This window comes from Daphnia carinata, chromosome 4, assembly GCF_022539665.2.
Source record: "Daphnia carinata strain CSIRO-1 chromosome 4, CSIRO_AGI_Dcar_HiC_V3, whole genome shotgun sequence".
NCBI classification, from domain to species: Eukaryota; Metazoa; Arthropoda; class Branchiopoda; order Diplostraca; family Daphniidae; genus Daphnia; species Daphnia carinata.
Genome location: NC_081334.1, coordinates 6,281,333 through 6,308,067, shown reverse-complemented (window position 1 = coordinate 6,308,067; position 26,735 = coordinate 6,281,333). Strand labels below are relative to the sequence as shown.

At 38.4% G+C, this 26,735-nt stretch overlaps 9 protein-coding genes and 1 long non-coding RNA gene across 22 annotated transcripts; 5 read left to right on the top strand and 5 right to left on the bottom strand.

Annotated features, from left to right (window-relative positions):
* Nucleotides 1-1,620, top strand: LOC130687555 (bestrophin-3-like). Its single transcript, XM_057510730.2, has 4 exons — nucleotides 1-81; nucleotides 279-497; nucleotides 562-1,303; nucleotides 1,380-1,620. Exons 1-4 carry the CDS (start codon nucleotides 1-3, stop codon nucleotides 1,574-1,576), a joined length of 1,239 nt encoding a protein of 412 aa, XP_057366713.1. The 3' UTR covers nucleotides 1,577-1,620.
* A 217-nt stretch (nucleotides 1,621-1,837) lies between these two features.
* On the bottom strand, nucleotides 1,838-5,877 carry LOC130687593 (mediator of RNA polymerase II transcription subunit 24-like). Its single transcript, XM_057510765.2, has 16 exons — nucleotides 5,662-5,877; nucleotides 5,473-5,598; nucleotides 5,307-5,408; nucleotides 4,888-5,249; nucleotides 4,487-4,815; nucleotides 4,232-4,430; nucleotides 4,035-4,164; nucleotides 3,738-3,974; nucleotides 3,512-3,678; nucleotides 3,262-3,439; nucleotides 3,102-3,199; nucleotides 2,822-3,038; nucleotides 2,605-2,753; nucleotides 2,295-2,536; nucleotides 2,046-2,236; nucleotides 1,838-1,984 (listed from the first exon to the last, which is right to left on the bottom strand). The coding sequence occupies exons 1-16, from the start codon at nucleotides 5,755-5,757 to the stop codon at nucleotides 1,847-1,849; spliced, it is 2,961 nt and encodes a 986-aa protein (XP_057366748.1). The 5' UTR covers nucleotides 5,758-5,877; the 3' UTR covers nucleotides 1,838-1,846.
* Nucleotides 5,878-6,288: 411 nt separating this feature from the next.
* Nucleotides 6,289-8,880, bottom strand: LOC130687620 (uncharacterized). Of its 2 annotated transcripts, none has more exons than XM_057510790.1 (5): nucleotides 8,822-8,880; nucleotides 8,500-8,583; nucleotides 7,048-7,201; nucleotides 6,790-6,941; nucleotides 6,289-6,720 (listed from the first exon to the last, which is right to left on the bottom strand). In XM_057510790.1, exons 1-5 carry the CDS (start codon nucleotides 8,841-8,843, stop codon nucleotides 6,473-6,475), a joined length of 660 nt encoding a protein of 219 aa, XP_057366773.1. In that variant the 5' UTR covers nucleotides 8,844-8,880; the 3' UTR covers nucleotides 6,289-6,472. The 2 variants fall into 2 exon arrangements, with proteins under 2 accessions (XP_057366773.1, XP_057366774.1); XM_057510791.1 differs by having other exon boundaries at nucleotides 8,500-8,580; nucleotides 8,822-8,876.
* LOC130687622 (uncharacterized) lies at nucleotides 8,537-9,436 on the top strand. 2 transcript variants are annotated; one of them, XR_009000197.2, is made up of 3 exons: nucleotides 8,537-8,626; nucleotides 8,690-9,271; nucleotides 9,353-9,436. It is a non-coding gene; the product is annotated as an uncharacterized LOC130687622 (long non-coding RNA). The 2 variants fall into 2 exon arrangements; XR_009420950.1 differs by having other exon boundaries at nucleotides 8,690-9,262; nucleotides 9,353-9,387.
* On the bottom strand, nucleotides 9,410-11,364 carry LOC130687618 (uncharacterized). The gene is made up of 8 exons (XM_057510786.2): nucleotides 11,231-11,364; nucleotides 10,881-10,986; nucleotides 10,609-10,725; nucleotides 10,287-10,451; nucleotides 10,052-10,202; nucleotides 9,849-9,988; nucleotides 9,692-9,780; nucleotides 9,410-9,620 (listed from the first exon to the last, which is right to left on the bottom strand). Exons 2-8 carry the CDS (start codon nucleotides 10,981-10,983, stop codon nucleotides 9,567-9,569), a joined length of 819 nt encoding a protein of 272 aa, XP_057366769.1. The 5' UTR covers nucleotides 10,984-10,986; nucleotides 11,231-11,364; the 3' UTR covers nucleotides 9,410-9,566.
* A 224-nt stretch (nucleotides 11,365-11,588) lies between these two features.
* On the bottom strand, nucleotides 11,589-12,787 carry LOC130687619 (uncharacterized). 3 transcript variants are annotated; one of them, XM_057510787.2, is made up of 4 exons: nucleotides 12,561-12,787; nucleotides 12,156-12,494; nucleotides 11,859-12,094; nucleotides 11,589-11,781 (listed from the first exon to the last, which is right to left on the bottom strand). In XM_057510787.2, exons 1-4 carry the CDS (start codon nucleotides 12,662-12,664, stop codon nucleotides 11,765-11,767), a joined length of 696 nt encoding a protein of 231 aa, XP_057366770.1. In that variant the 5' UTR covers nucleotides 12,665-12,787; the 3' UTR covers nucleotides 11,589-11,764. The 3 variants fall into 3 exon arrangements, with proteins under 3 accessions (XP_057366770.1, XP_057366771.1, XP_057366772.1); XM_057510788.2 differs by having other exon boundaries at nucleotides 12,156-12,480; nucleotides 12,565-12,785; XM_057510789.1 differs by having other exon boundaries at nucleotides 12,156-12,480; nucleotides 12,561-12,686.
* Nucleotides 12,788-15,675: 2,888 nt separating this feature from the next.
* LOC130687554 (vesicle-associated membrane protein-associated protein B-like) lies at nucleotides 15,676-17,689 on the top strand. 2 transcript variants are annotated; one of them, XM_059495185.1, is made up of 6 exons: nucleotides 15,676-15,927; nucleotides 16,234-16,493; nucleotides 16,570-16,687; nucleotides 16,761-16,840; nucleotides 16,903-17,001; nucleotides 17,093-17,689. In XM_059495185.1, the coding sequence occupies exons 1-6, from the start codon at nucleotides 15,870-15,872 to the stop codon at nucleotides 17,282-17,284; spliced, it is 807 nt and encodes a 268-aa protein (XP_059351168.1). In that variant the 5' UTR covers nucleotides 15,676-15,869; the 3' UTR covers nucleotides 17,285-17,689. The 2 variants fall into 2 exon arrangements, with proteins under 2 accessions (XP_059351168.1, XP_057366712.1); XM_057510729.2 differs by having other exon boundaries at nucleotides 15,683-15,927; nucleotides 16,749-16,840.
* Nucleotides 17,690-18,241: 552 nt separating this feature from the next.
* LOC130687185 (F-box/WD repeat-containing protein 11-like) lies at nucleotides 18,242-19,510 on the bottom strand. Of its 3 annotated transcripts, none has more exons than XM_057510333.2 (3): nucleotides 19,013-19,510; nucleotides 18,776-18,871; nucleotides 18,242-18,711 (listed from the first exon to the last, which is right to left on the bottom strand). In XM_057510333.2, the coding sequence occupies exons 2-3, from the start codon at nucleotides 18,867-18,869 to the stop codon at nucleotides 18,254-18,256; spliced, it is 552 nt and encodes a 183-aa protein (XP_057366316.1). In that variant the 5' UTR covers nucleotides 18,870-18,871; nucleotides 19,013-19,510; the 3' UTR covers nucleotides 18,242-18,253. The 3 variants fall into 3 exon arrangements, with proteins under 3 accessions (XP_057366316.1, XP_059351169.1, XP_057366317.1); XM_059495186.1 differs by having other exon boundaries at nucleotides 18,776-18,875; nucleotides 19,006-19,506; XM_057510334.2 differs by having other exon boundaries at nucleotides 18,776-18,875; nucleotides 19,013-19,505.
* On the top strand, nucleotides 19,145-24,050 carry LOC130687166 (sodium-dependent noradrenaline transporter-like). 6 transcript variants are annotated; one of them, XM_057510305.2, is made up of 16 exons: nucleotides 19,916-20,547; nucleotides 20,620-20,751; nucleotides 20,815-21,093; nucleotides 21,152-21,215; nucleotides 21,265-21,405; nucleotides 21,698-21,762; nucleotides 21,828-21,911; nucleotides 21,982-22,049; nucleotides 22,112-22,198; nucleotides 22,266-22,458; nucleotides 22,521-22,624; nucleotides 22,695-22,902; nucleotides 22,976-23,107; nucleotides 23,176-23,275; nucleotides 23,332-23,432; nucleotides 23,497-24,050. In XM_057510305.2, the coding sequence occupies exons 1-16, from the start codon at nucleotides 20,497-20,499 to the stop codon at nucleotides 23,938-23,940; spliced, it is 2,253 nt and encodes a 750-aa protein (XP_057366288.1). In that variant the 5' UTR covers nucleotides 19,916-20,496; the 3' UTR covers nucleotides 23,941-24,050. The 6 variants fall into 6 exon arrangements, with proteins under 6 accessions (XP_059351162.1, XP_057366288.1, XP_057366287.1 ...); XM_057510304.2 differs by having other exon boundaries at nucleotides 19,916-20,553; XM_057510306.2 differs by having other exon boundaries at nucleotides 19,918-20,553; nucleotides 21,274-21,405.
* Nucleotides 24,051-24,094: 44 nt separating this feature from the next.
* On the top strand, nucleotides 24,095-26,534 carry LOC130687173 (UBX domain-containing protein 7-like). Its single transcript, XM_057510315.1, has 7 exons — nucleotides 24,095-24,317; nucleotides 24,378-24,641; nucleotides 24,700-24,836; nucleotides 24,925-25,071; nucleotides 25,213-25,431; nucleotides 25,519-25,878; nucleotides 26,288-26,534. The coding sequence occupies exons 1-7, from the start codon at nucleotides 24,170-24,172 to the stop codon at nucleotides 26,444-26,446; spliced, it is 1,434 nt and encodes a 477-aa protein (XP_057366298.1). The 5' UTR covers nucleotides 24,095-24,169; the 3' UTR covers nucleotides 26,447-26,534.
* The last annotated feature ends 201 nt before the right edge of the window (nucleotides 26,535-26,735 follow it).

Here is a 26,735-nt window from a genome sequence, read left to right as displayed (position 1 = left end):
ATGTTCTTTAGCCGCTTGGCTATTGTTGATTTGTTGTTGACATTTCTCATTTCTTCGTATGTAATTGTTGGAGCCTTTAAAGTAGGGTGAAAGCAAGCTTCGGGGCAACAATTGAACTTAAAATCGTTTCGGAAATGCCATCGTATTGCTCTTTTATTACAAATCGCACTCTAACGTAGAAAGCGCTCATCGGAGGGCGGCCAGAAACTTCGCTCTCTTTTCAAGTTCTCTCTCAAGTTTTTTAATCACCTTTAAAAAAAATAATTTTACCGTGTTAGCTCGAAAAATATTGCGACCATCACTTAACCGCGAAACCCGACGTTTATTCAGTGATTTTAAGACTGGGAATTACGAAAATGAACAAGAAAAACTCAAAAGTTAATTTTGGAATCGAACTAGACGAATCTATTCAAGTTGATGGAGTCTCCGCAACAGCAACCAAATTTGGCGAAAGTTTTCGTGGTATTTTTAGATGGCAACAAAGTTTTTTCAAACTGGTAATTTTTTCCCTCTCTTTTCATGTGCTTCAAACTTGCTGATTTTGACGTATAACATATTTAGGTCTGGAAGCAAGCGATAGTCTACTACATCATCTACGTGTCGATCACGCTGTTCTACTCGTTTGCTTTGGACAGGGGCAATCAGGCTAATTTCGATGCTATTACAAGCTATCTTGCGCGTTACACATCTAGTTTACCGGTCGTTCTTCTGTTAGGCTTCTTCACGTCAACAGCCCTTAACCGTTGGTTTAGCATAATGGCAAGCATGCCGGGCACTAATCGACCTATTGCACTTTATGTTATATCGCTCAAAGAAGATGCAGCTGATGGCCGTGCTAGAGTTGATCTTTACATCCGTTACGTTCTTCTCATGTGGTTGCTTACGTTCCGCATCGTATGCAAACCGTTGCGAAAAAGATACCCGAGTTTATTTTCAATTCAAGCGGCAGGATTTCTTCGTGATCACGAACGTCTTTTACTTGAAAAACACAAAGAGCAACCTGGTGGTTCAAAGACTTTGCCCCTTGTAGTTTACGACTGGTTAAATATTCTGCTACGGGATACGTGCCAAAAAGGGTATTTCGCTATTCCCAACGATTTCGGTCGAAACATTGATGCCATTCAAGCTTTAAAGAAAGGGGGAGGGAACGTCATCAAATTTGCTTCTAGGAACGTTCCTGTAGCTTTGATACAGGCTGTGACGCTTGCTATTTACTGCTACGGGGTTGTGTCCGTCTTGTCACATCAAATAGAAAAACATTACTTGACATCCGTGCTTAGCGGCTACTTTCCTTTACCCTACGGTACGAAACGCTGTTTAAGATTTACTGTTACACTTTAAGCAATTGTTAATTTTGCGTTTTTTTAAATTATTTTTAGCTTTACCATTTTTCTTCTACTATGCCTGGCTGAAAGTGGGTCGAATCGCCATTGATCCATTTGGTAGCGATGAAGATGATATCGATATACTCAACATTTTCGATGGCCACATTAATGGAGCGATGCGCTTACGTAATTGCTACGGTGTCAAAATAACAATCCCATCAACTGACAGTAGCGCATTCTCCTTGTCCTAGCTTTTTGGCAACGAGAAAGTTTCTTTTGCGAAAATTAATTTATTTCCGAAAACTGTTCATCAAAAATTGAAAATACAAAGTTGCTTGGACGCTACAACTGTTTTCATCGTACTAGACTAGCACAATACGTAACAGTTGACATATTCCTCATAATTAGGGCCAGACGATTAGGATCATCGAGAGTTTTTCGATAATTTGACGGAACATGTTGCGCTTGTGGTCCTTTCCAACCACTGTTCAATTCCAAAGGATGGAAGTTGGTATAATGCATTAGTTTGTATTTTTAAATGCACAAACAATTCGGGCAGCGATTTTTCCGACACCCATTTCATCGCCAGGATGAGCTAAGAGCTTGGCCACGTCTGAAATAGACATTAATCCAGGCCAAGCGGCTAGCATGTAAAAAACCTTAAAAGAATAGATTTTCTGTTATAAAATGTTAAGTAAGTAACTTTAAAAAGCCATTTACCAGCGCTGGAGGTATTAAACTCAAAAGGGGTTTCATGACCTCTTTGGTTTTAAGCGATGTTATTTCTGCCATTGTGTGAATGAAATAGCTGATAAATGCCAGTTGTGGGGTGATGATGCCATCTCCAGCAACTCGGGTCATTAATTGCATCAGGTTTGCAATGGCATTAGATAGCGGTTTGTTCTCGTGGGCTAAAAAGAAAATTTTTTCATTTTGCTTAAAATTCATGATGAAAAATGGAATGCTTACATGTGCTAGAAGCAACACAGAGAGCCTCCAGTTCATCATCGTGCAAAGCCACTTTTTTCAAAGGAGGATAGCGGAAACCAGGCGTATTCAAATCCCAATCGATGGCGCGCTTTGAACCCGATTTCTTGGAGGCAGTTGAAGGATCTGAGTCTGATGCTATTTGGTTATTCAATGCAGCAGTAAATAGCAGCACAGCCAACTGCGCTAAAGCCTTTCCACCTGGTCCACCTGTTTCCTCGTCACTTTAATTTTAAAAAATTAGGACGGAGCTGGGGAATAGAAGACTTCTTGTTTTATTTTGTTTTCTTACCTTGCGAGCATTGACGAGTGAGTTAGTAAGAAAGGTAGGACTCTAGTGGCCAAAGAAATTGCGCAGCTTTCCAAATCCAAGTGTGCTACTGATAGCGCCCCTTCGACGCAACGTTGTCTTTTGTCAGAAGATTGCTCTTTGATAACTGCCTGTATAAAATAGAATTTGCAGTCAAGTAATGTGATAGAACTAGTGAAATTTTTCCGTAATGTGTCACCTTCACTAAAGAAGTGACAAGCCATGTCGCTCCGCCAATTTTATAAAGTCGATCGATTCCCATTGTAGTACAGTGGTCTGACCATCCGTGATTCAAAATTTTGCTCCAAAGTTTGACCAGCTGATGATCTAAACTTTGGTCTTGATTGTCAGAAACACTTTGAAGAGGGTTTTCGTCTTGAGCCAGACGGCGAATGATTTGCAGCATTAACACTGATCTAAAAGATTCACTGCGATGACAAAGATGCGTAATTAGGATCGCGGAGAAGAATGTAACTTACCTCTCTCTGTAATGCTCTTTAGAGTCGTCCAGACTAAGAGGAGTCATCAAATGGTCTAGCATCATAGTGGGTTTGCTTTTTAAATTCATTGGTTGAACCTAAACAAAAAGACGAACTATCGTAACTTTCTCCATCATCTATTTGTTTCAATTAATCTTACTTGGATGTAAAATCTCAACCAAGCGGCAGCGCACACCGAAAGGCAGCACATCTGAGTCCGTAATGTATCGAGAATTCTCTCGACTTCTTCGTCAGAAACCAACTGTGATTCGTAAGCCGCTAAAATTTCACGTATTACAGCCGGGACATGAAAGCAGGCATCATGCCACCGAACGCTCCTTTAAAAGACAACAATTTTGATTTATTTCAATACTTGTCTTGTAATTTAAAGATTTTACGATATAGTTTACCCAGATCTAAGGTCACTTTCACCAGATGTCAGCGCCTTTAATAACTGATCAGTCAACATGGGATCACAACGATTTAATAAAAGATCGGGTGCCTGGTTTGGTTTCAACCATTCTGAAGCCCATTGTTCAAAAAAAGTCTCCCCTCCTTGTTCGCCACTTAAGATAACCTATCCATCAAAAACACGTTATGAAACGATTAGGGAATAACATCTAATAATGGTACTACCTCGATGCCGTACATCTGCGTAATACGGCAAAGCATTAGAAAAGAAATGTCAAAAAGCAATGCCCTTGAATTTGCCGTTTTACTTGGATCAGAGCCAGCCGGTTGGCGGTTCGCTTCGTTGAAGCGCACTAGTTTTGTGGCGAATGCCCGGAGTTTACCTGTTCCTGTAGCGGCGTTTAGTATCAGCTCAAAGCTTTGGCCCGATAGCAAATGAGACAAAACTTTTAATAACGTGTCCTGAAAAGAAAACGCTATTATTAGTAATCCTATTTCACTCTTACATTTTTAACTCCTTGCCTGGTTTTTCGCGTAATCCGTGTCCAAAGTTTTTAAAATACTGGCCACAGTGGGTTCGGCACGAAGCACTAAAGTAGCAATTTGAGTGTTTGTAGTCTCCAATTTCAGGCCTCCGCGCGATAGGCTTTCTCTGTTTTAGACCAAAATGCAGACAGAATTTTTTTAGATTTGCCAATAGAAAAATCCAATATTTTTACCTTTTGCTTAGAATACTAGTAACATGCCATTCGGATAGCAGAGATGTGCGCATTTTCACTTCATTCAGCAACCCTTCGACAACGTTGCAATGGCATTTCGCATCTGTAGTTTCTAGAAGACCTGGGTAGCATAAGAGTCGTTCAAACGCCACGGCGACTTCAGGGCTTGGTTCGCCAATAGGAGAATTCGGATCCAATCCTGAGGGGAGTTTTATTTAAAAAGTTTGAATCATACAGATGGGCTTTCCTTCATACCAAAAATTGATCGGTGAAGTCGAAGCAGTAGTAAAGGTGCCTTAAGAAAAGTGAAGACGGCCCATCGTAGCTCTCCAGGTGAATCGGCTGTTTCAGCTAAACCCAGGCAACAAGCTCGAAGGATTTCGCAGTACAATTGAGTGGCAGAATATCCCCTTAGTTTTTGTAGCACTTCTAATTGACGTGTTAGTTCGAGACCATCTGACGTAGGACGCAACAATGCCTCCCAAGATATTAAAGTGTGTATGTCTGTACACAACGAGTTCTCATAAAACGGCTTTTCTGGACCGTTTTCTTTGAACAAGTCATTTTCAAACAATCGACATTGCCTGTTAAGAATCCGAGAAGAGTTACAAAATGAATATGTTCTGAAATGCATGATTATCTGTGAATGTAATTACCGGATGACTTTCTCAACAGGTTCCACTAAGTTTTCCAACGATGAATTTCCGGTACCAGCTAGATGTTTTATGTTTGATTCAGTTTGATTTACAAGTGATGCAAGATTAGTTGCCGCAAACTGATCACTAGTACAGCAACGTGCGATATAAAGAAGAGATACTAAATAATTTTCCTCATACAAAGTGCCCAACAGCCCTGTTGTATAATGGCAGATGACTGTGTAGCTATTGCTTGTACTACTAGCTTCAGACAACTTCTTGAGTCCATCGGACATAATACTCCACAACCAAGTTTCCAATGACATAAGAGACGATGCTAACGCTGCACACTCATCCGCAGATCCAGAACATGATATGTGTTTCTAAATAGTTTTAGTATTATACTGATATGTTTCCAAGCAAAATTTAATAAGATTTACCAATGACTGTTCTAGGAGATGCAACAACTCTAAAAGGCATCTAGTCTTCTGTATACTCCCTTGAAGGCAAATATTCTCAAAGACAGCACTATATGAAACAATCTACATATGAAATCCATTTAGGAATTACTCTAATAACTTTGATAAAAAACTTCAATAATAATACCTGAACATTCAGAGAATATTGTAAATAAGAAAGCAACTTGGAGTTTGGGGATGGTCCAATCAAAGCTTGCTTGAGAATGCTTTCCGCTAAGTTATAGGTGTCTCCTGTTGATCCCGCAGGAATGACCTACCATGGTTAATTAATGTTTTGTAGTTATGAATTGTTATTCACAGCAAAGCACTACAGTACCTCTTTGACATAAATACCCCACATGAGATCTGTCCAGCGCTCCCTCCAAGCCTTCCTCATCAAGTGCTTCAGCTTTTGCTCTATACTTTCAGTCATTCTTTCAGTTGGCTATAATGAACTTTTCAGTTTTTAAGGTGTGCAGCTTTGGGGAATTCGCGTCGTAACGGAGCACAAATATCAAACAACGTTAATATTTCACGCGAAATTTTGCACATTAAGAGAGCGTTTAAAGCAGACGACTATTTGAAAAACAAGCCGCACCACAACAGCTTTTGAAAGCTTAGCGACGAAATAATGAACTATTAGTTAGTTTGTAGCCGAGTTGGTCGGCCTTGGCAAACATTACTTTATTTTTCCTTTTTCAAACGTCATTCAATACCCGAGAAGATTCATCTCTGTTCAATGTGTTTTACTAGAAATGCTTGTTCACAAGAACAAATTTAGTTAAAAAGTAAAACTGGAACATTTTAGTTTGCTTATCCTCAAGAAGTTCAACTGAAATGCAAACTTTGTAGCTATTTACTTCAGTTTTTGTATACCAGCTGATAAGAAAGTCTCCAAGTTCACAGTGTTACCTTGACCTGTTCCAAGCTTCCATGAATCGAAGAAATATTGCAAAAGAATAGATATAGCAACAGTCGTTTAATGAGAATGTTTAGAACGTACAAGAATTTGTTTTGTATCAACATGGGTTTCACAACATACAAAATTTACCAAAAGGGAAACAATAACAAGGAAAACAGCTTTAATTATACAGAACTATGTAGCTATAGAAGGCCAATTCGGAATGACATTGTTTTCTTGTGACGAGTTATAGGAATCGATGCTGTTCAGCTCCGCTGCCACAACCACTGCCGCAGCCCTTGCCAACCTCATGCCGGTCGCCGGAAGAATCTCCGCTGCCAGCTTCATGTTGGTCTCCGGAGGAATCACCACTACCCAACTCGGAAAATATTTCCACCTCGTCTTTAACGTGAAGAACAGGTGTTTTCCCGCGTTTCGCAGTTTTTTCAGCAGCCAATGGCTTAACACCGCTACCAGTGTCCGGAATTTTTCTAGCTATCATAGTTAACCAGAATAATTTCAGCAACGACGATCAATGCGATGATGAAAAAATTACGACTACACCTGGTGATACTGGCAAAAAGGTATCTTGTTCGTTGTCTGCATCTGGATCGCCTACGTCAGGAAATCCTGCAGCTATCGAACTCACTTTCTTTTCATTTGCCATTTCCATAAAAGGGCCTGTGGCTTCCCTAGCTTCTGCTTCTGCCTGCTGCCTGTTGGTGTAAAAAAGAACCATGTAAATAAATAATGAAATTTTAACAAAACAAACATATTAGCAATGAATCCCTTATTGTACTTTGAGCAATTTTACTTATATACCGTTCATTATATGATGAGATCAAGAGTCCAACAATGGTTACGGTGATGACAACAATGGCTAAAATGAGAGCCAATGTCAGCAATACGATTCGTCTTCTCAAGAACATCCTGGCCTGTGTTTTATTACTGCACGAGGTGGGCTGATTCTCGTGGACTGTAATGGTACAAATTTTGGCATTTAAGGTAATTTTGTGTCAAAATGCTGTGGAAACTGACACGAAACAATCTGCCGAATGTTTTTTGATCCCTTAAACATCAGTTAACTGTGATGTGTGATCATTTAGTTATGAAATTAAAAAAAGTTTCAAAAGTCTCTCAAAAAAAATTTTTTATAACTTAGAATTTAGATAGATACTACAGAAAATATTTCTCTGTTACACGAAAAACATTGAAATTGTTATAAATTTTGGCATCATGTTCGAAATCGAATTTAATGAAATCTTGCAGCGCTTAGGCATAGAACAATACATGCCTTTTTTTTGCATTGACACACGTGCACCGGACACCGTGGATGCAACAGCATAAGATTTGATTTGAAACCAAACAACCAGAACTGTGTTTGAGGAAGGGAACTAGAACTAGTTGACTGAAATTTTGTACGTAGTTGAATTTGCACGAACGTTGCTGTCGTGTTTAGGCTATCTACATATTCTACCTGCTTTGATCGGAAAATGCCCAAATTTGCTACATCCTTCCAACAGAGTGATACTGCAACTCCATTTATGGTAACCATTCACTACATTAGTTTAATTCGTGCAAATTGCTTCGTGGTAGTTTTCAGAAACCCAATATCTAATGGATTTTTGTAGTCTGCTACTAATTGTCGTTTAGAATTTCACGAGACGGTTCGCATTTTGACAAGATTTTATTTTGCAACTGAAATAAGTAATATGGTTCCTTTCTAAATGTTACCTTGTCATTAAATAATTCTTCTACCGCCACAAATTTTGAGACATGACAGATCTTCGTGCTAGAAAGATAAACAAACTAAGTGCACATACAGCAGTTCGGAAATATATCGGCGTCCGTGACGCTGTAATCTAATCCTCCCATAGCGTGAACCCAGCATGGAGATAACCTCTGGGTGTAAAAGTAATAATAAAAAATTTGAACCGTGTTACAGCTCTAACCAACACACGATTACCCTTGGTTTGTGCGAGTAAAAGCTTCAGAATTAAAATAAAATAAAATTTTTCTATTTGAAGTTAAGAAGTTTGCTTGAAAATGTCCCAAAAACCGAGAAATCTATTAACTGCGACGCTGACTTAATCACACTAAGAATTTTGTTTTCCATTGAGTCTTTCGAATACTAATTTCGACACTTTACATTTAGTTTCGTTCGCTGAGCCACAATGGCTAAACTATCTTCCGAAAAACGACTGAATTCTCCGTTGCAAAAGTGTCTTACCAAAGTCGATTAAAGGTATGCTAAAATTATTCAAATTTTCTTACCTTGAAATTGTGCTGATAAACTTTCTTTTTCCGTTTCAGATGGGCCACTACTAATTTTTGCTATCGTAGTATTCTCGTTTTCTGCTACAAAATCAATGTGACAAATTGAAGAATTCAACAAAACTTCGTAAGTAAAATCCTTTTATAAAATGTCAATTGAAATTTGTGTAACCAGTTTCAATTGTTGCAGGACAACAGTTAACGAACGATTTGCTATCTGTTAACAAATAATTTAAAAGCCAGACACTTTGCGAGACAAATCAAAACGATTGTAGTTTGCACACTGAGAAACAAGCAAACGAAAATCGAAAGAGGGACTCACGATTCCGGAAGAGAGACGTCATTTTCTAGAAGCACGTGTAGTCCAGTAAGCAGTGACCAACTGGCAAGGGAAATGTAAGGATATCTGATGAGGTGGGATGATGTGAACATGATCTGCTTTATCATCTATCGACTTAAGACGAACGGATGCGCGCCTTCACACATGAAAAACTTTTACATACGGGAAGTAGCACAGTGGTCTGCTCAGCTGTTGCCTGGCTCGCCAGACGATATGGCATCATATTGAATCGTTATAGTATACCGGCACGGTTGTGAACCAGAGAATGTTGAAGGCTAGTAATTGGAACTATAGTGTGATCACATTGAACGAGATGCATCTTGAGAACGAATTCTTCGTTACCTTTTCTGCTGTACCCTCATTTGCATCCGATGATACTTCCGGCGCGGGAATCCCGCTCTGCAGTACTACCCGAATTCCGACGTGTGTTAGGTAACTATAATTTGTTTGAAATTTTACTTTGACAGTTCAATCTTCCTAGGGGTTTAATTATCATTTCTCACGAAACTCTAGTTTCCATATTGATCGGGAGATGATATATTCATTTTTGGCGTACATTCCACTCAATCAAATCGTGGAAAATTATTTTATTCAGACATACAATAATGGGTGAGAAGACGTTTTCCTGACGTCTTTAATTGTAAATTCATCATGGCAACTGAAATGTGTAAATATTTGTAGATCACCACTCCAGATTCCGGCTTTGTAAGAAATTTGGACATAATCCCTAAGCATCGGGATATTCGTAGTTTTCGTCGTCTTCAGTCACGCCATTGACAACCTTTCACAATCAGGTAAATAATGTTCAGTGTAATATATATTTTTTTGAATTCATTATCCAAGTATAATTACTTCCTCAGTATTTTCAATAGTTGAAGCTTCATGGCTTTGGCTTGTTTCGGTTTGATAAACAGTCGTCCAAGGAAGCTTTGCAATATCGCCTGTTATTAGGGTTTCAATTACATCATATCTTGTTTGAATAGTTAATTTAGTTGATTAGATGTCCTACTTTCTGTAGATGTAAACGTTGGCGTTGTAACTTCAACTTCTGAATTGTTATCTTTATTGTTTGTATTATCATTTGTTGCAGGTTTGAATCCCGGAATATTTGCTTTCCGAGCCATTAATTCGTCCTCTTCGTTGGATAATCTGGAACACATATATTGGCTTATAGATTCACGTCGTTTCACAAGGTAAAATTCATTTACTTACCCTCTCTTTGATGAAGCAGCTATTGAAATGATTGCAATAAGTGCGATAACAAACGATATGCCTATTATCAAAAACAGATTCTTTCTGAGCCAGAAAGCAACTGGTTTTGTTTTACAAGGATTTGGGGCATGCGTGGTTTCTTCTAAATCAACTGTTATTTTAGAAGAAAACAATGTAAATCAGTAAGGTGACGTCACCAGACTCGAAAGTCGAACTTTAACGCTTAGATTATTACTAGTCGTATATTCCTCCTCGGCCTTTGAAGTTTGTATTTGCTTCTCGGTGGTCGCAGTATTATCCGAGTTATCTGTGGGCTTGTCTTGGGAACCATTTATTTCTTGAAGTTCAACATTATCCCCGGCTTCACAATCAGTTTGTTTTGGGATCGTTTCGTTTTCTTCTAAAAATAGTTAAACAAGCGCGCCCTTAATAACCTTAAGCTTCTGGCATTATGAGTAAAATGTTGAGTTATAACTAGTTACGAGAGACACGGTTTTGCAAGATAAACGGAACAGGAAATAGATCGTTAAGCGGTCATTGGGATGCGCTAAAATTACCTTCTCCATTCGTTTGGTCCTCGTCGTTCGAACTATCGTTTTCTGTGTTGCCTTTGTCGCCGTCATCTGAAGCTGATTGTTTACATGGCTGGTCAGTTACCCCGTCATTTACAATCGCTAAAACATGAAACGCAAAGAAAGATTACGGATGATATTTTTGTTGAGGGGTCAGCCTGAAAACATTTTTTTTCCTCGTCAGGCGATAGCGCGTGTAACGATCGTTTGGATAGGAATATCTAAACGATGACGAATAAAAGTCAATATTGTGTTACCATCGTATTCTTGTACAGTGAACGATTCTTTTTTGTCGGTGCTAGCGTCCTCGGCTTGTTTGGTATCGATTTCAGACAAATTGTATTCTTTCTTTTTGCCCATTGTCTGTCGAAAGAAAATGTCATCCATTATTTTGACGTAGCATTTCAATATTATTAATTTATATATTAAGCATTTCCTTCTTTAATAATTGCATGTGCGCGTTCTATTTCTAGTTCGAGATTTAAGATTAATGTTTAGGAAAAAGAGAAAAATGCATGAACTTGAAAACATGCAAGCGCTTTGCAAATCTATTGATGATAAATAAGGAAGAACAACGACACTGAGGTGGCTGTGAAATGGGAAATACCTGCTAATGGTTTTCCGAATGATGCGTGAATCAGAAAATGTCAGTCAACTCCGACTGGCGGGTTGTTCTCTACTTGTTTAAGGGATCGCAGTTTTAAACCTATTTGTAGTACATTATTGCGGCTAGACGATTTTCAAGTGTTCAAACTTGGGTGAAATCTTGAGTAACTGGATGTGGTTAAATCTATATGATTAGATTTCGAATGTTAGGCAATTTGTAATAACCAGAGAGTTGGGCAACTATGGCGTTGTGACTCTTTGTAGCATATGTGCTGATTTTTTTATTAAGTAGCAAGAACATTGTGACACAGATTAATCATGGCAGTAAGTCACCCAACAAAAAAGAATCGTAATATTCATTCACTGCTGACATTTTTATTAACTGCGTTACACATGAATCATGAAAGACTTCATAACATAGGTTTCTGCGTTGATACATTTTGCCCATGTTAGCTACGTACCCTTTGCGGATGTCGTTTAAAAGTTAAATCAGTTTTTGTTGGCTGGTCGATCAGATAAGTTTTTGAAGGTTACGTTAATCATTCATTATCTCTGCTTTTCCGCGAGGAAAAGAAAGAGACATGATGTTACTGCATTTTTCAAATCAATTTTTTTTTTTTGTTACTTACCGTCTTCTTCGTCAGATGAGTCTTCTACAGAATCGTTTTCCGCACTCCGCGTTTCGCCAATTTTATTTACCGAAAACTTTTCCAAGATAATTTCGCTATTGTTACAACTAGAACTTTTTGCGCGTCGACTTGTTTCTAGCGATGGGAAGCTTTCAATTGGCGAAGACTGTATTGTAGCAGTTCCATATTGACGATTGGGTAGTGAACTTTTTTCCGAGTCTGTTATCTCGTCTTCGCTATAAAATTGAACAAAGAAATCAAGCTAATCAGATACAGTTATTTTGAAGTAAACTTTACGGAAAATCGAAGGTAGCTTTTAGTATTTCCGCGCAGGAAAAGCCACAACTTTGACCGATATCGCTTTCTATTCCATCAGTGGAATAGTGTTCTAATTTTGCATTTTGCTTGAAGTTATGGCTGATTAACAAGCCCATGGCAGTTGAAATTGTGCGGATATTTTCCCGATTGTTTAGGTGGATCGATACGCTTAACCAAATAATAACTCCGATCAAAACAAAAATAATTAGGAATAATGCGCACATCAGCCATATCGTTAATCTCTCTTGTATTCTTAAAATCCATTTCAGTCGATTCCACGCCGGTTCATTTTTTTCCAAAGTAACTGTTAGAAAACCGCTAAATTTAAATGATTTATTAAGAAGAAATTCGAACTGCGTGAATTTGCACCGTATTTAAATGTACCTACTGGTATTTTGTCCGTGTTGATCATCGGCAGATAGCACAACACTCAGATGGCTGTTAGCAAATTGTTTGTTTGAAACATCGTAGCTTCCTTTATTCCACATTTCCCCACCACCAAGTCCTTCACATCTACGCTATCAATTGAAAGATGTTCACCGCCGCACGGACGTACCGATAGCGAGCGTGCGTGATGTAGAATTCAATTCGTGTTGATGAATATGTAAACAGTTAAGCACTACATTCTATTCAAAACCATATCTTGGTTAAAGCATAAAAGCGCGTTGACAACATTTTTACAAAGCTGTTCGTACATGTAAATTTGTCCTCACGTTCTCTGCTGGGTTTATTAAACCAACTGCGTCGTATGCACTTTATGGGTTGTGACATAAAATTGCTGGAGATTTTTACCGATAGGCATGTCTGTTACAGTACATTTGAAATCCCTTTTAACAACGACGGCCGGACGAGGGTGTGGTTGTTTATGTCAGCCCATCTTTTTTTTTATGTCCTGCAATTCCCAAAACAAACAGCCTTGCCCTTTTCCAAATTATTCAATTGATCATGATTTTCCTATCTCTGTAACTGATATCTGTAACTCTCTTAAATTGCGCAATTCATTTGTCCTATTTATTGGCGCAATTCACATCAGAATTGCTGACAAAGTCAAATGGAATGCACATTGTCGATTCATGTTTTGCAAGGCAGTCGGTTTGCAATCGCAGCTGATAAACTAGAATTTTGTTTCACTCGCCTTTTCGCTGTTTTTCGATCACTGCAAATGATTGTGATGCATGTCGAACGTACTTATGCCCTTGCCCGATGACGCAAACTGGCCCAGTTTCGCCCGTTTCACCCTGACCGGCAAAACGTTATGGGTAATAAAGGGCGTCTACGTTCCAGAACTTGAACGTGCCGTAAAGAAACTTAAGGCTGCTTGAAAGACAGGTGGTGGCACCTGCTTGGTAGAATCTTGTTTTTCTAGAGCACATCTTGCCGGGGGAAAAAAATTAGTTCTGTTTGTTATTGGCTAATATTAGACTTTAAAAAATGCTTTCTTGTTTAACACTATAGACTACTAGTACGTGTCGGAGACAGATGGCCAATATAGCAGTGGCAAAACAAAAACTGGTTTTCAAAAAGAAAATCGTTCAGCGATTTAAAACGTGTGTTGTATGGGTGGGTTGTTGAGTAGGCATTTCAACAAGGCCAGCAGGATCCGGTTCCTCGAACACAGGGGTGATCTTTATGCTTGGGGAACCGCAAAACCACACATAACATACCGACGTAAACAGAGGGGAAGAATAGCTACCTAACAAGCCAGTTTTCTTTTTCTTTTTTTTTTTTTTGTATTTTTTTTTTTTTTTTTTTTACACGTTTTCCTCTCCTGTTTGAAAAGAAAAACAACTTTGGAAAATGACATGCCGCCGCTGTGGCACCGACAGATTTTTAATAGCAATTCTGCAGGGCTTAAATGTTCAGATACTTTGTTTTCACGAGCTACGGAGGTTAAAATAAAGCGGAAAAAAAGCCGATGGGTATTGATATCCGTACCTGCGTCGTTCGGGTGGAGGCAATATTGAGCGGAGAAAAGTGGATGCTTCTCCTTTGCTTCTCATGCTACTACCAGATAGTGCGCCTCTGTACTTGTTTTCATTTTAATCTGAAAGAAAACAAAAAGGTACGCGCAGCCTGAAAGTTTGCCTGTCTTTGATATTTTTTAAAGGTTTTGAATACTTGCTGCCTATTCGAGAATGACAACTGCACATCTTCCGACTTGCTTGTATGAAAAAGAACCTTATTATCGATCGATGCCCACCACCGACGTACGTAATTTAATAACGAGTAGGGAGTTGTAGCTTATTTCCGTACACAACCAAAAATTCTGTTCACTTGTTCAAATGATTTATTTTCATGCAAAATGCAGTTTTTAGTCACGGGTTCTCTTTTTAACGATATTTCCCTCGCATTCCGAACGTTTAATTCATTTTGAATACATGCTACGTCGTAACGAATTATTCGAGGAAATCATCTACGATTGTGAGACTCCAGTAAATACATTTACCATTGGGAAATTGACAAATGCAAGAAACGTGAATACTTGAATGACTTCGTTTGGAGATAATTTTGTTGAAGCTCTTCTTCTTTGTGTTTCATAATTTCATGTTGTAAAACGATAAAAGGAACAGCTATAGGAAAAATAGAAAACTGTTGCCTGGAAACAATGGCACAAATTTTGGTGTCGAGAAGGAGATCATCAGACTAATGAAAACTTGACGCGAAAATTCAAATACTGAATTTTATAGTCTTGTTTGAATTTCTTTGCTGTACGCCGCCTTGCACAAACATGGAATTTCGACTTCCGCACCGGGAAAGCCTGTGTTGAGTTTTATTTTCGGAAATTCCACAGCTACTCAGAGATACGGTATTAAAGCCCCGTCACACTACAGCCAATTTTTTGTTTGTACTTGCAAAATTGAACGAGTTTCTGCAACTCATGCCACTTTTTTGTGTATACCATTGAATCAATAAGTTGTACGTTGCAGAAACCAATTCCAGAGGTATAAGCTCAAACAGCGTGAATTAGGCTTAAAACTGGAGAAACAGCTGCCACTTACAAAAACAGCCATGCACTTATTGATCAGCAATTGCAGCTGATTAGCTTTAGTACAATAGATAACAGGAATGCAAGCATTTCATCTAACCTGCAATATTGATTTTCTTCCTTCATAAGACTTTAAACGTCAACTTATCTCACACACCACTGAATGATTACCCTGGTAAATAAGAAAAAAAATGGTAGCATTAGAATGTGGCCCACGAGTGACTTTATATATTGTTCGTTATGTATTACAATAATTAAAATTAATCAAACGAAGCAAATAAAAACAATTTACTGAGCTTGTTGATTTTTTTTTTTTTTTTTTTTTTGAATAGGAGATATACGCAGTACTCGACGTGAATCCTACATGTCATTGTCCGAAGTCCATCAGTAATTGTAGAGTGAAAAGAAAAGCACAATAGGAATTCCGCGGCATCCGAGTTCCGCCAATTTTTACAACCATCGCTTTCCTTTCATATGTCTTGGTGAAAATGTTTACTGTGTCAAGTTGGTAATCTGCCAACTGCCAGTTGGAGACCACGGTCCAACTGCATTCTCGCCTGAAGCCAAAACGACGAGTCATTTACGTCGGTGTGGCAACCCAGCGACAGCTCAGAAAGAAAATCCAATGGTGAATTTAGCCGTTGTAGAAGAGTCTTGAATAAAATCAGCCCAAATTTAATCATTTTTACATTACATTGGAGTGCGTCATGTCGAAAGCTGAGGCCATTCTGAAGATCGAGCCTGAAAATGAGCTACGATTTCGAGGTAAATCATAAAACTTATGCAGACAAAATTATCATGTACTCTCCAAAGTTAAGCAACCTTTAAAGATATCCAACGTGTCAAATCTCCGCCGCTACCCTTGTTATTCATCTACCTTTTGGAAAGTCTTATAAAATAGAAACAGAAGGCTGATTAGTGAAGGAAAACTAATATTCCTCTAGGAAAACATGAATTCCATGGTGTAAATTTTGCTTTGTAATGCTAGAATGGTTCAATTCGTGCCTGGCTAGGAATAACAAAATATTGTTTTTTATATGACAGAAGTTTCAAATATAAATTGACTTTCAGGACCATTTAAAGAGCCAGTTTCAGTGGTTATGAAACTGTCCAACAATGTGGAGAAGAAAGTCTGCTTCAAGGTGAAAACCACTGCTCCCAAACGATACTGTGTGAAACCGACAACAGGAGTTATTGACCCAAAGGGAGCTGTCACAATCCTAGTCACTCTTCAACCATTTGATCCAAATGATCCAAATGAAAAAGGAAAGCACAAGTTCCAAGTTTTGTCTGTGCTGGCCCCAGAAGGAGATTTTAATATTGAGACATTGGTAATTTATTTCATTTGCCTCAAGTTTGCATATCAATTGATTCCTTCATTCAATTTTTTTTTTGTCCGTGTTTCAGTGGAAAGAAACTTCGTTGGAAATCAATGATTGGAAACTCAAATGTGTACTTGAAACACCAGATGAAGTTGGTACTGCTGCTGCGGCTGCAGCACCTGCAGTAGCTGTGACAAATTCAGGTAACCATTATGTTACCATAAAAGATGAAAGACATTCTTATGTTTACAGTCAATCTTATAGCTTCTGCTCCAGCAATCCCAGCTACGGCTCCAGTTGCTGCGCCAGTTGTCAAACCTGAAGATAAAACTTCAAAAGATGCCTCTATGCAAAAAGTATTTTGTCATCTAATCATATTGTTGTTAAATTGTATCTACTAAGCTTTGGCATCATGCAGGTCAGCAATTTGGAAGTGGAGCTCCGTAAAGCATCCGAAGAGATAAACCGATTGAGAGAAGAGCTTAGCTCGGCGACGAGAGAAAATATCCAATTAAAAGTATATATTGTCTTTGTCGTGAGACGCATAGATCATTTAGTTTGTATTTATTATTCCTTTTCTTAACCCTTTAACTATTTTCTTTTAACAGGAAGAGGGATTACGGCTAAGACGCAGCAATGTTTCTTCCGGTACAGATTCATCAGGCTTCAAGGCAGAGCAGCCTCCTCCTATGTACCGCCAACCAGGTCAGGATTCAGTAGCGACAGTATCGTCTCCCAACGTCCTGTATATTGTGGTCGCCCTTTTATTGGGTATCATCATTGCGAAGCTCTTCTTCTAAGAAAGGAACTATACCGAGAGGTGGTATATTGTTATTCTTTCTTTACCCATCGGGAAGGGAATAGGGCTAATATATCTCTTCATTTCAAGTCTCCTTCATGTTTTCTGACGAAATTATTCTCCGCCTTTTTTTCATTGTTTGTTTTTTCATACAGCGCTCTGCAAAGCATTCAACCGAGAAAAACTAGCCCATGAATTTTTCTTGGTGTAAACTAAGTACAGCGCAACTGCCCACAACCTTACAGCTTCAGTTTGTTAGTTATTTGAGTTCCCAGTCGCGCAGGAAGCTGTGGGTTTTGCACGTGGCGCCGAGGAAGATAGCTAGGTAGTTGTTTCCCTCCCAAAATTTTGATGGTAGTTCTGTAACAGTTGGCTTAGAGTTTAGTTGTCCCAGTTCACAGCTCCATTTTCTTTTGTCTTTTGTATTTTTCTATTCCTTAAAGAAGTCGATAACAATTTCCCCTTTCTGGAAAATATTACCTTGGTTCAACTATTTAACAGTTTTTGGTCAAGCAGGCGTTCAAGATATATAAACAAATATTCAAACTCGTGTTTTTTCATAGTGGAAGTTTATCTTTCTCTTTTCCAACGTCCTTGAATTCTGTTCTCGTTTATTGTGCCGTGTCGGGGATTACCCAGCTTGAAACAAGTTGTCAAAGTTCCAACGGTCGGGAAACAATTTTCTGTCCCTTGGAATTTTTTGCTATCCCTTTCCCTTTTATTTTCTGTAATAATTTCCAGCTTGCTGGAACCTTTGTTGGCATGTTTGAACGAGATGAAAAAGATAAAAAAAAACCTAGTTGTGCAGCAAGTGTCCCCGTATGATAATTCTTGTTTTCCTCCTCTCTGGGCCAATAAAGCTAAATAAAAAAAAAACTAGTAACCATGTAGCATTTTTATTAACATAATTTCGTGTGTTTCTTTTGTGAACAAAACAAATTATAAAAAAACGCATATCTTAGGAACTGAGTTAATCTTCTTCAGAATGGTCACTTTCGTAATGATCAGCGAGACTAAAACCAACGAATCTGAGCAATTCCAACATCTTGGATATGAGTTTGACAGAAGAAGACAGTAAGTTAACTGACGACGACATTAGATCGACAAACTGTTGGTGCAATTTTCCAATATCTTGGCAAATTTTCCTTGTCATGAAAACATCGTCACCGACCGCATGTTGGCCACCTTCGACTGGCTGTTTGAATTTCATAAACAATGTACGCCAAACTGGGTCTACAACGATGTTTCTCTTGATTAATGCTTTCCAAATTCTTTCGTTCTTCAAGATTTCGCACCATTCAGACGACACACTCTCGGCGTTCGATAGGCTTTTGTAATCCAAATAGCTGAAAATGTGCTCGACGATGTGTGTTACTCCATTCCCATTCAAGCGTCGAATGATATCACGATCTTCCACAAAGGTTGGTCCTAATTCACAATTTCCATTCATAAGGTAATATTGTTTTCTGACATAAAATTGACAAATATTTACTGATGTTAGTCACTTTCCATTTCTTCAATGTCCGAAATTTTTTCCTCTCGTTCGAAATGCTTCTCTTGCGTTTTTTATTGCCGTTTAAGTTCATTTCTATCTAAATGCCGTCGTAAAACAAATATTACGTTTGCAAATTTCTGGAATTTTCCATGTAATTTTCGAGAAGGCGAGACATTTTAGAAATGTATCGTCTGCTCAGGTTAAAAATCACTGTTAATTGAAAAGACAACTTACGTGAATTATGCCCAAAAGTTCGATATTTAAAAAGATTTTCAACAAGTTGCACGTAACTGACGTATTTATCAATATGTTGTGGTTTTGAAGCGAGTCACTTGAGATTAAAAAAAGAAGAACTTCGGGCAAATGCACGTGTTGATCAACTGCAGTCGAACATCGGCGATGGAGGAGACAAGGCACGACCCGGTGTCAGACTGGACTGCTGCTAGATTGTATGGGAGTGAAAAAGACCCAGCCAGGAAAAAGAAAAGTAGTAAGTATAGAGAAAATTATGTTAATGACAGTTGACGAATTTGATGAAAAGGAAAAACGAGAAAATTTTGTGCGACAAAGCTGGTGAGAGGATGGGGTTGTTTTGCAGACAGAATGACGCCCTATGGCGAACACGCGATACAAACTTCCACTAATGTTGTGTCGTAGAATGTCGTCTACAAACTGTGACACGCTCTTAGATGTCTGGTATCGCTCCCCATTTCTAACAACCTTTTTCGTGACCGTATCAGGGATTCATTGGGAAAATTTGTTAAATATTTTGACATCATTATGACGGCGTGACTTCGGTATGTCAAGCCATCGTTTTTTCTGTAATAATTTTAAGAAGCCGTTTTTTACAGGTCGTTTTCTAACATGGCTATAAAAGTCTTGTCGATAATGTTAAGTAATTGATACGATAAAGTGCATTACCTGTAATTCGAGACAAGACATGTTTTGCCCTTGTTGGGTTTGGGTGTTGCCTATAGTAAGTTGAGCATGGTTTTTGGTAAAAACGATTTGGAAGCAGTGAAATAATATTCTGCTACTGAAACAACTTAATAACATTGATACCTAACAATCCAGTATCTCAGTACATGCCAAAAGTACATGCTGAACTCATTTGCTATTGCTACCGTAACATTAATTTTTACCAATCGTTTACGTTTAAAAAGTCGCTTAGTCAGTATGATTGCATACCGTACATTCCTGGGTATGAACTTTTGTTTTCTTATGCGTCATCTTATCGTAACAAGCTCCTGCGCTTACTGTTTTATGACTTGGAGATGTGTGATAAAAGAAAAAAAAAAGATAAGGATTGCAACGTGTGCGTTGGCTATTCCCTGACCCAGTGACGTTTTATGATTTCAGTACCTCTTACGCTTTCCGATCCCACTAGTTGACTGTTTTTTAAGTTGAAATTCAGTCTTGAGTATTTTTGTTTCAAATCGCATTTCAAGTTCGACTGAGAGATTCATAGGCACAAATATTCGCTTACGTTTCTCTTTTACTCAAAAACTAAAGTGACTAAGACGTTTTTCTAACAATTCCCGTTACAATATTTGATTTTTTGATCTAACAATCCCGTACGTTGCCTTGGTGACTCCTAGGCTGCCCACTTTAGTGTTTTGTTCGCACAAATTTCTACCGCCTGTTCGTACCGGGGGAAAGCACCATCGATGTCGTTGGTATTTTGGTAAAATTCCATACGTTTTAAAACGAGTTTTGACATGAAGCGGAATAAGCAACTACGTGAAGTGGCCGACATACGAGACAATCAGGTACACGTATTTTTTCTCATATAGCGATCTAGTGTTTGCCAACTCAACGTGTTCTGACGGTAAAAAATTCAGATAACAAGCATTTCCTTTAATATGGAATCGGAATTCCATAATGAAATCGAAAACAAACACGATTCGATGAGAGGCCCAATCGAAAGGCAGAGTTCACGTACCAAAAAACAGCTAACTTACAGTGTGATCGAAGTGTGTTTTAAAAATAATTTTTACACCAGAATTATACAACATTATTCTTTTATCTTGTTGCAGGAACCTTTGGAACTCACCTCATTTCCTTTGGGGTTGATGGAAGATGATGACTCATTAGTCAGATCCGTGACTTCTGTTCGCCAGCGAAATGAAACCGAACGAATTTTCTTATCATCGCATAGGCCTTTAGCAGAATTACGAACAAATAACATTTCTGCAAATGGTCTGCCAGATATACCCGAATTCTCTTCAACCAACGACTTGACTCCATTAAGCATTGCTGCTTTCAAGGATGAGAAATCTCAGAGAATCATATGGTTAGATAACGCAAGTCTCATGGTAAGTGTAACTGATATTTTTCTTATTAAATTGCCTAATCAATCTCTTTCTTTTTCAGGCAATGAGTCTTGCACTCAGTAACATCTGGAGATTACCAACATTTGTGTACTTTAATTATTCTGGTAAAAGTGTTTTGCAATCATATTGTAAATTGAAACAAAATAATTTGAGTCTTTGCAGGGGAAGCATTTATTGCCTATATAATACTGATGGTCTTTGTCGGGTTACCCTTATTTGTATTGGAGCTATCATTGGGTCAGTTTGGACAAACTGGAGTCATCCAGTTATGGAGAGCTGTCCCTTTTTTTAAAGGTAAACGATCATACGGTTAAACCCAATTTATTACTTATCTAGATAATCTCTACATACTTGCATTACGACATACCTTTTCTGATACTATAAAAAAAGAGAACATCTCGCGGCGTATTGCATAGCCTTGACCAACAGAGATAAAAGTGTTTGTGAAACACGGATGTCGTGTGAAAGAATGAAATGATTTATTTATTGCTTTTCGCGTCAAATGAGATTTCCATCTCAGAGGGGATCCAAGAATATTTATTTAACCTTAAGTTATCAACCATTTATTTTGTGTGCTTTCTTATAGGCATAGGTATTGCGCAAGTGATAGCTGGTATTTATCAGGCTTGTTATTTCCCTACGCTCGCAACGGTACTTCGTGGTCCATAAGAAAATTTCATTTACTTTTATGCTGAAATAATATTTTTCTTTCTTAGTGGGCTTTTCAATTTGGTATTGTCGGATTTAGCGGCTGGAGTGGCTGTGAACTATCGTCCAGTCAAAATCTCACCACTTGTTTGGTATAAAACGTAAAGAATGAGTTATTAAAAAAACTTATTGATTTTGTCTCAATTATAATTTTAATGTTAGTGCCAGGATCCTCAAAGTAGCAATTGTACTTCATATGGGGTGATTTCTGAAGAAGAATTCTGTTTCGAGTAAGAATAATTACTTGAGCATATGTTCCATTTGTTCGAGAAACCATTTAATTCATTGATAGGAATCGCGTCCTGTACAAATATCAAGACCTAATGAACTTTAAGATGCTGCCCATGCTTGCAGCTGTGTTGATAATAGTTGCTCTAAGGTTCGTATTAAATTTAAAACGCATCGGTTCATTTTGACACGTATAAGGATTACTTTTTGATAAACAGTATTTGTTTCGGGGCCAAGGTGATGAAAATTATCCTGTCACTGTCTGGAATCATCTCTGCTATTCTACTTGGTGTGGTGATGGCTTTAGCTTTATCTCACCCAAACAATTTACTCTCGAATGTAAACAACACTGCACAAAGGGGAATTAACTTGCTTGTCCCTCACGAGCTATGGGGCTTTGGGCGCGGAGAGGTACCGATCGTCATTGTCATATCTATTAATTTTTGTGACTTATAATTATGGCTGTACTTTAGGTTTGGTATGGCGCTATGGTACAGGTCTTATTTTCATTGGCGATAGGTTTCGGCACTCTGCCTACGCTAACATCTTCTAGCTATTTCAACAGAAACATTGTCCGGTATTTAAATTCTAACGCGCTTTCATCTTTCAGTGACGGAATATTTGATTTCATTTCCCCCACTATTTAGAGATGGAATTTTAATTTGGTTAATTAACCTATTCTTTGCCATTATCTCCGTAATTACGGCATTTGCATGGATTGGAATTTCTGGACTTGATGGAAATGATGTAGCCCAACCCAACGCCTTCATATACTCTGTGTACTATAACGTTTCCGATTCGTTATGGGCTGGACTCACTTTTGGACTCATCTTTCTTGCTGGAATCAATAGCATGGTAACAATAGAAAAGCAAATTTGCTTACTTGCAACAGCCATAATGTAAATCGATTGGATTATTACATTTATAGCTACCCTTGTCGTATGCAATTTTCCAGAATGTGTACGAGAATTTTCCGGCACTTAAAGAACACCATCGAAAGTTGACTTACTGCTTGGTGTTTTTGGCCATCTGGCTTGTAAATGTTCCTGGTCTTATTCCGGTGCTTCGTTTTTACCCAGATATTCTTCTTAAATTGCCATACAATAACCGACAATTGTTTCCGTTTAGGCTGGAAATGAAATTTTAACGATGTGGGATCATTACGCAGCAGGAGGCACTGTACTTACTTGTTTAATTGTTCATTTAATCGGTTGGATGTGGGTCTATGGTAAGATAAGTGTTAAAATTGATATCTTATTTTATTTAAATATTGATTTCCAATAGGCAGGGAAAATGTGAAGAAGAATCTGGAATTTATGCTCAGCCGACCTATAAACTTTTTTTGGAACGTATCGTGGAGCTATGTTACTATCGTCCTTCTTCTCGTAAGTTTGATTTCAGCGTATTGCCTCTGGAAATTGTATTCTTTAATTACCGAACGAATTTCAGGTCGCAGAACTTTGGGGTTTCTTGGGCGTGCCGTTGGACGGAACTGTGGATTGCCATTATCCCATATGGTTGGTAGCCACTGGGTGGTCTCTCTATTTTCTAGCTTTGGTGGTAGCGATCATCTTCATGATTAGAGTAGTGGTTCACGAGACCGAATATGAGCTGATAAAAAAGTTGGTTAATTCGATGAAACCCGACAGAAACTGGGGCCCAGTTGATCCCCTTCTTCATTTCCATTGGAAAAGATCTATTGAACAAGAATCTGGGCCAGTGTCATATTCTTTGAATACCATTTCGCGGAGGCTGAAAGACGAAAGTCCTACACTAGATATCTCTAACAGCGATCATAATGCCACTCCCAAAAACCGGCGCCCGAGTATTACAATGGTTCGTATGCCTAACTATGCAAGGCACTACGATGAATTGGGCGGCACGATTGCATAGTAAAGTTTAATTTTATAACTGTTTGCTGTTTTCATGTTGAAAGCTTTCAGATTTCTTGCTTATCTTGTTAAAAAAAAATATCGCGCCCCCAATACAAATTTATGTTTGTACTTTCTCTGAATCAACATCAGATGGCGTTGTCTTCTAATTTTTTTGGTTGTCGGCTGTAGACCTGACGCACGTAATCAGCGTTAAGGACATTAGATTTGCTTAATTTTACTAATTCACAATGGATCTATCTGACGATTCTTCTCGAGGTTCATCTTCGAAATCTAGCCGGAGCAAATCTCGAAGCGGAAGTGAAAAAAGCACCAAGTCTAAAGCGAAATCATGTACAGTGACCAGAGAGCAGATAGAGCAGTTTTGCGCGGTTACAGGTATAAAATGAAACTCAAAATTCCTTAAAAAACAATTATAAACTATATCTTTCAATATAGGTAGCACAGAAGATGTGGCACGAACATTGATTGAAGCATGCAGGGGGAACCTTGAGAGAGCTGTTGACATGCATATGGAAGGACTTACAGAAAATCCAAGTGCATCAGGTGCACAAGAAGATGACTATGTAAGAGCACCTATCCCTCAAAAACAAGAAGTCTTGGTGGAATCTGGATATGAAGGATATGGGTTTGGCTTCAAGGGCAAAAGACGTATAGTCAAATCGGTTTTTGATTCCTTTAGAAATTTTGAAGTAGAGACAAGTAATATTTAATTTGTTGACAAAATTAGTGTGAGTTACTAATCTAATTGATTTTAAAGAGTTGCAAGAATCCCGTCTGAGAGAAACTAATGGCCTGACACCATCCATTACCTCAGCCAGCACATCTGGTAAAAGGAGTTTAGAAGAACTCTTTCGACCACCCATAGACATGATGTTCAATGGAAATCTCCTCAATGTATGCATTGAACTGTCTAGAGAAGATGAAAATTTCAGTGTGGTATTATCAATTACCTGCACTAATAATTTTTTGTGGTGTATTACAGGCCAGAGATACAGGGAAAACCTTAAAAAAATGGATTATGGTCAACATTCAAAATGTATCTGAGTTTAGTTGTCAGATAATGAATCGCGATGTATGGTCTCAAAAGTCAATCAAAAATCTCGTTCGAGAGAACTTTCTATTCCTCCAGGTAACATCATCAACACGTTCATTCCTTTAGCTATAAAATTTGTACTATTTGTGATGTTTAGTTAATAACCATTCTTATGAAAGCTAAAGCTGTTTGAAAAAAGAAAACCAATCCATGCATAACTCTTGAATTTTATTTCAGTTGTATATGGACAGCGAGGAAGGACAGCGATACATGACTTTCTACAAGGTCAACCAATGGCCATATGTTGCCGTTTTGGATCCTAGAACTGGAGAGTTGATGGTTGAATGGAATTATTCCGACGCCAGTACCTACGAAACACTCATCAGTGAGTTTTTGGCAACCTCTTCATGGGGAGATGAAGATAGATGCGCATCGGAACCTAAAAAGAGACGAGTGGTAATAAGATTCTTGAACGTTTCAGTCATTCGGTTCGCAGACGTTTTTTATTTTTATTGGGAATATTTATTGGTTATATTCTTTTAGGAAACCATTTTAGATGCCAGTGAAGATGATCAGTTACAAGCAGCAATTCGAGCCTCGTTAGCCGCCCAAAATCGTAAAACACTCGCATCAGACGATGAGTCTGTCAGTGATGAAGACGATGATCAACAGGCAAATTGGTTTGACTCTGAATCTGACAGCCGGGCTAGCGAACCTCAGAAAACTGAAGGTGTGGATCCATGTGAACCCCAACCACAGCAACTGGAAAACCGCCTAGAAACAACAGATGACGACTGGAAAAGGCACTTAGGTCCCGAAGCAGACCCAACCTCATCAATTGTTTTTCGCTTTCCAGACGGTTCCAAGGAACAAAAAACTCTTCCCTGCTCTTCTACCCTAATGGTAAGCACGACCACCATCAACTTTTTTTCAATTATTTACCTTTCATAAACAAAAAAAAAAAAATTCAACAAATAGTTTCAAGCATGATGAGCTTAAGTACCCTTTTCCTAAATACCTGAAGTGAACCAAAAGCTTTGTTTTATTCTATTCCGGTAAGCCATTGTGTCAATTGAGACGATTCAGCCTACCGAATCAAATCATTCAATCAGCATTCTTGAGTTCCAACCGTTTCTTTTTTCCAAAACCTTGAAAGCATTTCAGCTCCTTTATGTTCCGTAACCTGAAATGTTACAGCATTCTGGCGCTGTGGTCTCACTAAAACTTGCTTTTTTTAAAAAACAAACACAGTTTTTACTTTTAACTTAAGAATTCCATTCTTAAATTTAATTACTCTTCTGATATATTGCAGGCGTTAGTCAAGTATGCGGCCAGCAAAGGATTTCCGCGTGATAAATTCGAGCTGATGGCTAACTTCCCGAAGCGGCTTCTCTTAAACATGGACAGTGAAATGACACTTAAAGACGCTGGTCTTTTTCCTCACGACACCATATTTGTTCAAGCCAGATGAGTGTTAGCAGGAAAAATCTGTGTGTGCGTGTGTGTCTGAAAGAACAGTGCATCAAACTACAAATTACATTCGTGCGTCTCAAGCTCAATGTTTCTCATCATTTTTTTCCACTTGAGCAATTTAAAAAAAATTTTCCCTTTAACTTAATTTTTTTATCCTCGTCTACCTCGTGGACCCAGGTGTGTCTTTCAGAGACAAGTTGAAAGAACACAAATTTAATCTCAAAGTGTCAAGTGGAAAACAAAAGCGCATTCAGTGAACATCATCGCGCGCCCAATTTTGGGATCGT